At 41.5% G+C, this 10,657-nt stretch overlaps 1 protein-coding gene across 1 annotated transcript; it reads left to right on the top strand.

The window, feature by feature from the left end:
* Window positions 1–34: 34 nt before the first annotated feature.
* Window positions 35–9,894, top strand: Ndufaf7 (NADH:ubiquinone oxidoreductase complex assembly factor 7). The gene is made up of 10 exons (XM_059248699.1): window positions 35–108; window positions 381–544; window positions 1,989–2,069; window positions 2,987–3,097; window positions 4,175–4,388; window positions 5,408–5,466; window positions 5,930–6,040; window positions 7,909–8,052; window positions 9,007–9,180; window positions 9,599–9,894. The coding sequence occupies exons 1-10, from the start codon at window positions 72–74 to the stop codon at window positions 9,812–9,814; spliced, it is 1,311 nt and encodes a 436-aa protein (XP_059104682.1). The 5' UTR covers window positions 35–71; the 3' UTR covers window positions 9,815–9,894.
* The last annotated feature ends 763 nt before the right edge of the window (window positions 9,895–10,657 follow it).

Genomic DNA, 10,657 nt, shown 5'->3' with positions numbered 1-10,657 from the left:
AAATACACTTTCTCTCCGCCCCCTCCGCCCCCCCCCCCCCAGGGCGGAGCCTGGCCCCGACGTGGTTGGGCATGAATGCCTTAGTGAGACGTGCAGTGGCCCGTGCGGGTAAGAGTCCTCGCCGCCGCCGAATTCTATTTCCATGGAAACCGCGTGGCGCGGCTCCTTGGTTCCTCGGTTGTTTCCTGGGGCTGGAGCTGGAGCTGGAAGCCGGTCCGCGGAGAGGCTTGGCCGTGTGGCAGTCGTGGGCTCCGTGCATCGGGTTCTGACACTGGGGCGAAGTTAGTGATGAGCAAGGCTGTGCCTTGCAAGCTCTGGCAGGCTTGCGCGTGTAAAGGAAACGGAGATCTCTAAGGCGGGTGCTTCATCGTGCTTTTCAGGCATCCCTTGTCTTTGGAGAGGGAAATGCTTCAGCTCCGGGAAGGAGCCGGCGGAAAGCAACCGGGTGACGCCGATGCTGCGGCATCTTAGGTATAAAATAAAGTCCACAGGTCCCATCACCGTGGCCGAGTACATGAAGGAGGTTTTGACCAACCCAGCCAAGGTAAACACGGGGGAGCGCGAGCCACGAAGGGTGTGTACACAGAGGAGCCCGAAGGTCCCGAGAGGCCACAGACGATGAATGGCTCTCCGAAGTCCTTGGGAAGTAGTTTTTAATCTGTCAGTTAGCAGGCTGCGTTGATTCAAGGGCAGTGCCAATAAAGAGGTCAGGGCAAATTTCTGTGGTGTTTAGGTGTGGCCGACTGTAGTTGGAATTTCGTGAGTTAAAGGGAAGATGGTTTTCTGACTGGGTTGTGCATTTCCTTGCTGGAAGGGAACTCTGTATATAGGAGGTTGGCCTTGAACTTGCAGGGTCTTTCTGTTTTCTCTCCTGAGTGCTGGGAATCTTGCCTGGCTGTAAGAAGCTTTGATTGAGAGACATTGAGTCTTTCTTGAAAGTTAAGCGTTATGGTCAAACTTGGGATATGAAGATAGTAATACACGGTCTTCTCCCCAAATGATTAAACCTTCTAATCAAAGTAATGATAGATACATTAAAAAAAAAAAAAAGCACTGGGTTTAGTTTTGGGTTGGAAGTCTTAGGTGAGAGAGGTCAGTGAAGATGGCATTTGAGTAGACTGAACTGATAAGGATGCCAGGGAGAGAACTAAAAAAGGAAGAAAGGGAGACTTTGCATTGGCATAGAAGTAGACAAGCAAGGCCAATGAAACAAGAAAACCCATCTTTTTATCGAGATACATTTATCATATAAAAAGTACATAAGTAAGTCACTGGCATGTAATTGGATAGATTTGTCTCACACACACACAGACGGATTTTTCATACAGAACATATTTATGTAAATTGCACATGGTTAAGAAACAGTATCGCCAGGAGGTGGTGGCCCATGCCTTTAATCCCAGCACTAAGGAGGCACAGGCAGGCGGATCTCTGAGTTCGAGGCCAGCCTGGGCTACAGAGTGAGTTGCAGGAAAGGCGCCAAAGCTATACAGAGAAAACCTGTCTCAAAACAACAACAACAACAACAACAACAACAACAACAACAACAAAAAACCCAAAAAACCTCCCAAAACCAAAAACCAAAAAAAAAAAAACCAACCAAACAAACAAACAAAAACCCAAAAAAACCAAACAACAACAACAAAACAGTATCATCAACAGGCAAGACTAATTTGGGAGAGGAGGTTGGGGTGATTCGAGTCCTCCTATGTTGGACTGTGGGTGTGGGCAGAGGGCAGGATGTAGAGATGAACTTTGCATGGTTCCAGCCCTTCTACCTGAGGAGTAATTGTTTTTCTATGAGATTTGCGAAATGCCTACTACCATGTAAAATTTGGATAAAGACTGTCTTTCTCTTGGTTATTTCAGAAGAGAGAACTACCTTGGTAAATAGTTATGTCATTTTGTGTATTCCATAACATCTTGGAGGAGTAGCTTTGAAAGCCTTATTTGAAAATTAATCTTTTCCATTTCCTCTTTTTACTCAGGGATATTATGTGCATCATGATATGCTAGGGGAAAAAGGAGACTTCATTACTTCACCCGAAATAAGTCAAATCTTTGGGGAGGTAATACCCAACATGTAGACTGTAAAAGGAATGAATGCCATAAATACCTGCGAGCATAAGCTATGCTAATCTGCCATAGTGTTCTGTGTGTGTGTGTGTGTGTGTGTGTGTGTGTGTGTGTGTATGTGAGATTCATCAGATATTTAACATTTTTAGAGGGAATGGTAGAGAGGACATTTGAAAAAACCCAGACTTCAATGTAAAAAAAGAAATGGAGAGATATGAAGGACAAAGGAAAATAGAAAAAGTTTGAGGAGAACCATATAAAATATGAAATTGGAAAGAGAGCAAAAAAAACAAACAAACAAGAAAACAAAACAAAAAACCCCAAACACACACACACAACAAACAAACAAACAAACAAACACTACACAATGACCTCTGGCACTTCCAGTTGTGACTTAACCTGCTTACATTGGGGTCTGGGAGACCTGTAAGAAACAGAATCATGGTTCATTTATTAATCTAAAAGTACCTTTGATGACTTGAAAATAGGGAATTGTGAATAAATGGAAGTGGAATCTAGGTTTGAGAGACATTAATTACAGTTAAGGGCAGTTAATAATGTAAATCATGAGAGTAAGAAGAAATGGCATTAATTGTAGTTCCTGTGTCCTTTTGTTTTCAAATGCTAGTACCTTTCTATAAGTGACTGCTTATCTGTGCCATGGGGCCTTTTATAGAGATGGGCTTAACAACATTTGATCTTATAGTAAGCTTCCTATGCTGTGTATGTCATGGCAAACCCAGTGAAATTCCTCTGTGTGTGTGTGTGTGTGTGTGTGTGTATGTGTGTGTATCTATGCCTGTCTAATAACACATACAAAATTTTTTATAAATGTTTTGCTTTTTGGTATATAGTATGTATTCATGTAGAGTTTTATTCTATAATGCTTTCATTTTTTTTCTTGTCACAGCTACTAGGGATATGGTTCGTTAGTGAATGGATGACCTCTGGAAAAAGTCCAGCTTTCCAATTGGTGGAACTGGGTCCAGGTCGGGGTACCCTCACTGGAGATATTTTGAGGGTAGGTAATAAAAGATAAGTCATGTAGGTTAATCTTTCTGTTTTTGACTGAGTTTGGGAACGTCACTGGTCTTCTAGGTTTGCAGTCCTCCTTCCTAAATCTTGTATTTGTCAGCTAAAACACAATGTCAGAGTAATGTAATGGTTCATTACTTATTATTGTCTGTAAGCTTAAAAAATGGAGGGGTGATGCACAGGCTGAAAATATAAAATGCTTGGGTGATGTCATTTATGCTTTTGCCATTGAGTTGCTAAAAGATGGTAAGATGTGCGTGTTTTCTTTTTTCCCTCTATGTTCACAACATTAAAGACGGTTGTGTAGCGAAGGGAAAATTGAAAATGTGTTTTAATCCCCGGGTCAGTCAAGTCACTGGTGCCATTTAATTTGTTTCTGAGGATACAGTTTCATCATGTCCCAGACATTTTATTTCCTTGGGACATTTAAAAAATTTTTTTGATCTGAAACATTGTGTGGCTGCCAAGTCTTTTCATTTTTAATAGTAAATTATTACTAGGAAGTCATGTTGTACAGTTTATTTTGTATATAAATGATGTTTATTAACTCTAATAGGTATGGTTCTTCTATGTTACTGGAGAATGACTTGGGTCAGGGTTAAATCTCTAAAACTGAATACACTTGTGATGTTACTAAATGGTTGTGGTGAGCAGTCAGAAACCTGTCTACTTGACATATTGTGTTTGCCAGGGTGTGGTGCGTTTGGCCCCCAGAGGCTCATATATTTGAATGCTTGGTCACTAGTTGGTAGAACTGTTTTGGAAGATTCAGAGGTGGTCTTGTTAGAGCAGGTGTGTCATTTGGCGGTGGGTTTGAGGTTTCCAAAGCCCACACCAGGCCCATTCTCACTCTCTGCCTCCAACTCGTGGATAAGATGTAAGTCACCACTCCAGCATCATGTCTGCCTGCCTGCTGCCGTGATCCGCACCATAGTGGTCATGGACTTATCCTCCGTAATCAAGCCCCGAGTTAACACTTCCTTTTCTGAGTTGTCTTGGCTATTGTCACAGCGATAGGACAGTAACTAAGACACAGTGTTCTTTTTTTTTTTTGTTATTGTAGGTGTTCAGTCAGCTTGGGTCTGTGCTAAAAACCTGTGACATTTCAATACACCTAGTAGAGGTGAGCCAGAAATTAAGTGAGATTCAAGCACAGGTACTGACTGAGGAGAAGCTCCCTGTGGAGAGAGATGCCGAATCCCTGGTGTACATGAAAGGTGTCACTAAGTCTGGGATCCCTGTCTCCTGGTACCGAGATCTGAAGGATGTTCCTAAAGGTATAGCTTTACATTGACTCACGGCAGAACGTTGCTCAGAACTCCACACAGCAGTGACAGCTGACCAGCCTTCTGCTGCAGTTTAACAGTTATTGCTTCCAAGTCCCTCACTGGAAGGGAACAGCTGACTTTTCCATTTCTAGCCAAGAACATTATAATAGAAGACTGCTGAACATTAAGGAGCAGTGTTCTTCATTTCCTCTTATAGAAAGCAAACCAAACACAAATCCAAACTGTAAATCTCTGAACTCTGTAGTGTTTCCGTTCAGCTAGGGTAGTACTGATGAAATGGCCCGAAGCAGCATGGGCTGAAGAACGAGGTAGTAGATGGGTTTGGTCATCAGTCTCTTGAAAAACATTCACTGGCCCGAAAGCAAGCAAGGTGTGGGGGTGAAACGCCCTGTGCTAGTCTAGAGTCCTTGACAGTGTGGAGGTAAGATCTCCAGCAAGACACCCAAAGCCGTTTCTGGCCTTAGCTTTCTCACATGCTATATGAAGTTCACATTCCTTTCCAGCTAACACATTTGAGTCTCATTGTTTTTAGGAACGTAGTGATGCAGAGTTAGCTGGTCACGGGGTATGTCAGTTCTCATGTCATTATGTGGAAACTGAGGAGTAATTGTTCCTTTGAATGCTGTTCACAGTAAGTTGTCCATAGTGCTGTGGTTCTCAACATGTGGGTCAAGACCCCTTAAGGGTTGAACAACCATTTCACAGGGGTCACATATCAGATATCCTGCATATCAGATATTTACATTAGAATTTATAACAGTAGCAAAATTACAGTTATGAAGTAGCAAAGAAAATAATGTTATGGCTGGAGGCCCCCACAACATGAGGAACTGTATTAAAAGGTTGCAGTATTAGAAAGGTTGAGAAGCACTGCCATAGAAAGGACAGAATGGAAGCATCCCAGGTTCCGGTGCTGAAGAATTGGGCACTTTCTTTTTTATGGCTGATGTTTGATAGAATTGTCTTGAACTGCTGAATCACTAACTTTTTCTTTTATTTTAAAATAGGATACAGCTTTTATCTCGCACACGAGTTTTTTGATGTTCTTCCCGTGCATAAATTTCAGGTATTGATGGGAAAGTCATGTTTATGATTAGCCAGAGCTGTGAACTAGTGAACTGATAGTGCTCACCCACTGCTTGCTCAAGTTAGTATTGTGTGGGATTTTCATAAATATGATTGAGAACCAAAGATGAAATATGATCCAGAATCTTTATTCTCCTGGGAAAATTACTATGAATTCTTAGTTTTGGGATGAAGACACAAGAGAGCATACAGTGGTGAATGGCTGTGTCATGAGGATTCATTTGGGCCAGCCTTTCAGCTCCGCCTGTGGCAACTTCTAAGGCTAAGAGTAAGCTGCACGTAATGTAGTCCTCTGTCACAGATCGCTCGCTCACTTGCTCAAGCTGAGTTTGCCTTCCTGTGCAGCCCAGCTTGCTTTCTTCTCCAGCTGTTTGTCACGGCTTCTTTAGAACATCACGCATTAAGAGCTTGCAAATACTTGTTTTTTTATGTATTCTGTCTAGAAAACACCACAAGGATGGAGAGAAGTGCTTGTTGATATCGACCCCCAAGTTTCTGATAAACTGAGGTTCGTCTTGGCACCTTGTGCGACGCCAGCAGAAGCCTTCATACAAGTATGGATCTGAGTTTTTCTTTGGTCGCTGCGGAGTGCTCTAGCCTGTTTCCTTAGCTGTCATTTTAGCTTTTTCTCAGTGGGAGTGCTGGTGGCATGTGAATGCCTTGTCGTAACTGTCACAGTGGCAGTCCAGACCTAGAATCAGGAGGGTGGGCTAAAGTCATTTACTCAGCCAAGTGCCTCTGATAATAAATGATGCCATGTGATCACTTTATAGAGAAGATTCCCTATCTGAAGGCAGGGTGGTATATAGTAACAGCTGACTCACTGAGCATCATGGTTTGCTCTGTATGTTCTCATTGGGAACATTTTACTGTCATCCCTGAGCAAGAGCATGGCTATTCGGTCACATGTGAACCCAGACCCACCTTAGATCCCACACTGTGGACGGATTAACTGCTGCTTTCTGTTGCCCTTAAGGAATGGTTCCCAGAGCTTTCTATCTTTGGACTGTGCACAACTTTTAAATACATTTATTTTCTATATGGTGTTTCTCCTGCATACCTGTATGAGGGTGTTGGTTCCCACAGAATGGGAACTATAGATGGTTGTTAGCTGCCATGTGGGTGCTGGGAATCAAACCGAGGTCCTCTGGAAGACCATCCAGTGCTCTTAACTGCTTAGCCATCCCTTTGGCCCCAGGGCTCTTTAAAGGTCCCAAAACAGCACATTCTTCTCAGGAATACCTGAGCTTCACAGTACCTTTTTATTCCCTCTTCTCTACCCCAGAAAAATGTTTTTACTTTCTAGCTCTTAAGAATTGCCTAAAGTTTTAAAAACAAGTTTTTAAAAACATACCTACTCATTTTTTTTCACAAACTCTAAGTTGTAACATCAGACTAAACTTGTGAGCAGTTTTTCATATTCTATGTAATTCTGCCTGAATGACAAACACATTTATAAGCTACCAAAGTGCCACCTCCTCCCTGAAGTCACCCTGTCCCTGTCAGTTCTTGACTTGACTAGCATTCTCCAGAGGGTGGGGACTCCTTTCATTTGAATGGGGCCATGGGATGCCACCTGTCGTGAAGATCAGTCTGAGGTGGTATGGGTGTCAGCAGGGTTAGCTGAGGCTTGCTGGCAGGTGTCTGAAGAGGCTGGCTTTGTGATTTTCGTAGCTACACTGGTTTCTCTAATATCATTAGGGCTGAACGTTTGTTATTTTACTGAATCTGCACTATAGACCCAGAGTATGTTTTATGAGAACACAACACTGAGGTCTAACCCTACACTAAGTCTGTGACTCGACATCTCTTGTGCCTGCCCCATCTTAGGCAGAGACATCACTGTGGGTCATTAATGTTTCCAGGGTGTCAGGAGGGAGTAAACAATGGTGGGTTTCCATAGTGAAGATGATAACAAAATTTCACAGATCATCACTAGTTCATAAGCTGATGCGTGTAGATGCAGGACACCGCTGGGTATGCTTTCTGCCTTCACAGAGGGCAACGCAGGGCTGAATCTGATTTAATCGGATTCTTCTAAGTGGTACTTTTGACCATATCTTTTGAGTCCCTATTAATGTTAGGTGGCATTTCTTATGCATACAACCCAGTGAACTATGTTTTCACATATTAATATAGGAAAGTGCTTTTATAATAAAATGATACTGTGCTTGACCATAAGGGAAGTTCAGAGTACTTACGCCTTTTAAAAAATATAAAATATTGAAGTCTCTACAAACTTAAAATGTCCAGCATGAAAGAACCATGTTCTGTACAATGAGAGGGATGTCATCTGAGACACTGTCTAGACCATATTCACGTCAAATTCATTATAACTAAGAAATGTTCAACTTGTAGAAATGTGAAAAACTCTAAGGAAGCAGCAGTTCTTTCAAGTGATGTCCTGTGATTCCCTCACCAGCATGATGAAAGAAGGGACCATGTGGAAGTGTGTCCCGACGCTGGGATTATTATACAGGAACTTTCTCAACGCATTGCATCAACCGGAGGTGCTGCTCTGATTGCTGATTACGGTCATGATGGGACAAAGACAGACACCTTCAGAGTACGTATCACACAGGGGCCTGCTTTATCAGAACTTCATTGCTAGATCTGAAGTTCACCGAGGAGCTGTCTTAGCTTGGTTTTTATGGTGTCTAACTTTGTTGTATTCATTTTAGAATTAATGTTAGTGATGCTGTTATATCATTACTCATAATTCTGAATCTTACAGTCATTCTTCCTTAAGTGAAAAGCCTAAATATGCATAGAGCCTAGGAAACTTTGGAATAACACACATTTTGGGAAAGATTTTCTTCATGTTAATGTTTCAGCTCCACCTTCATTAAAAAAAGAAAGAAAGCAAGTTACTTTGCACATTTAACCTAGTCATTGTGATCAAACTCTTTTAACATCTTTTTCTTCTCAGGTATTATCCTTTACCCTTTCTAAACATTCTTTCTAAATGTTCTTTAAATATGACAGTATGTTGAAATACGTTGAATATTCTTTAATAGAAATATATTTAACTAAAGGCTATTACTCATTTTCTAGATCAGTGGTTCTTCATTTCTGACTTCTTTATTGTTAAGAATTCTTAGCTGGGAGAACATATTAAAAATGATACCCTCTAGCCTCCTTCCAGGATTATAGTAGAGCAGGCCTGGATGGAGCACACTCCCATATTCTCAGGTGGTTTTGACACTGTGATTGACAGGTAAGTTTTGTAAACTACTACCTAGGTTCTGGTTACTGGAACTTGCCACGGTACTAATGGGAATGTTAAATAGCTTTAAGTTAAAGGTAACATCTTCAGGATTCCGACTTTGTATTTTCTATTGAGTTTTTCATGTATCACCTTGTTTGGAGAAAGGATGTCATTGCCTAGAGTTTAAATCACAGATTTAGGCCATAGTTTTCTTTTTAACATTGACAATGTAAACAATATATTAGTATCATATCCTTTCTTTAATCTCGGTAATATTAACTAAGACAGACAAAACTATTCTTCGTATTCAAGGGGTTTTGTGGACACCAGCTTCATGATGTCTTAACTGCTCCTGGAACTGCAGATCTGACAGCTGATGTGGACTTCAGTTACCTGCGCAGAATGGTACAAGGAAAAGTAGCCTCTCTGGGTCCAGTAGAGCAACGAACATTTTTAAAAAACATGGGCATTGATGTCCGGCTGAAGGTAATGGTTTATCTCACTACCATTAAAGATCTTCATTTAAAGAATTATTTAAAGAACCTCTACTGACTTAATGCTGTTGTAGTGGCAGGACCTGGTGCAGCCTTTGCAGGGGTAAGAGCTGGGATGTGGCACAGCTTGCTAAGTTTCTATATGAGGTTGAGGCTCCCAAGAAAAACCATGTTCCTGGGTATGAATTTTATAACTGCTCTTCCGAGGATACTTAAATGTTCTTACAGGGTAAATCACCCAGGGTATCTGCTGAAGATGCAGATGTGTACGTTTGGGCCACAGCAACCTAGTTATAACCCTGTGATCACCTTTGGGGCACTGCTGTACTGGGTCACTGAAGTCACTGTTAGTGCTGCCTCGGGGATTTCTTTCTTCCAGTGACTTTTCTTAAAGACCTTTCCCCCTTCAGGTTCTTTTAGATAAAGCAGACGAGCCATCCACGAAGCGGCAGTTACTTCAGGGGTATGACATGTTAATGAACCCTCAGAAGATGGGAGAAAGATTCAACTTCTTTGCCTTGCTACCTCATCAGAGACTTCATGGTGCAAATCAAGAAAGGAATGCCCGTCAGTCAAAGACCCCTGCATCATCTGTACCTGGGTTTGATGACCTTGTTTGGCAGTGATATTTCAGCTTGGACTGTTTATTCTTCAGTGTGCTTTAAAAATCAAAATAAAAGAAAATCATTTTGTATATTGAAGGTAATGACAGTGTTCAAACTGTCTCTTTGCAGTCAATAAACATAGCCTTTTATATAAAATACAATCAAAATAGTTGGATGTTCAAGGCTATATGTAACTAACTCTTGGTATAATTGTTTTTAACCAAGTGAGGTAGTTTATTGTGATATCAAGTTTCCTTTAGTCAAGCTAGTTGTTGTATTTCTATTTACTTTTTTTTTTTTTTTTTTTGAGACATGGTTTCTCTGTGCAGCTTTGCGCCTTTCCTGCAACTCACTCTGTAGCCCAGGCTGGCCTTGAACTCACAGAGATCTGCCTGCCTCTGCCTCCTGAGTGCTGGGATTAAAGGCGTGTGCCACCATCACCTGGCCTCTATTTACTTTTTAAAAACACATTATGAGCACTGGTTGGTTTGTTGGAAACTGCAAATACGGTAAATGGCTATTTCCAGGGATCTGAGTCAACAGCTCTGGATATTATTTTTAAAAAAGGGAAAAGCCGTATATTCTGATAGAAGGATCTCTAAGGTTTAGTAAATAGAAGTCAGACGTGAGTTTCTCCAGTTATGATCCTGGTTTTGCTGAAGGAGATCATTAAATGAATATGCTAGCATGACTTTTAGTTTTCTGTTCTCGGTGTGCACAGGCCGAGAAAAGATGAAGGACTGAACAGCTGGCAGGGAATCAGCAGTGAACTCCCAATCTGGAAGCAGGGATCAGAAGGTTTACACATGCTTCTGTGGATTTAAGTAAAGATTCATTCTAAAATTGTAAAGAAGTAATAAAAAC

Source organism: Peromyscus eremicus, chromosome 22 (assembly GCF_949786415.1).
Source record: "Peromyscus eremicus chromosome 22, PerEre_H2_v1, whole genome shotgun sequence".
NCBI lineage: Eukaryota > Metazoa > Chordata > Mammalia > Rodentia > Cricetidae > Peromyscus > Peromyscus eremicus.
The sequence above is the reverse complement of the archived record's forward strand: the minus strand, read 5'-3'. Positions and strand labels throughout refer to the sequence as shown.

What these genes read in the sequence shown, in the direction of transcription:
- Ndufaf7 (XM_059248699.1), top strand. Translation starts at nt 72, where the DNA reads ATGAATGCCTTAGTGAGACGTGCAGTGGCCCGTGCGG. An exon ending in ACGTGCAGTGGCCCGTGCGG is followed by an intron (nt 109 to 380) that starts GTAAGAGTCCTC and finishes CGTGCTTTTCAG; the next exon opens with GCATCCCTTGTCTTTGGAGA. An exon ending in TTTTGACCAACCCAGCCAAG is followed by an intron (nt 545 to 1,988) that starts GTAAACACGGGG and finishes CTTTTTACTCAG; the next exon opens with GGATATTATGTGCATCATGA.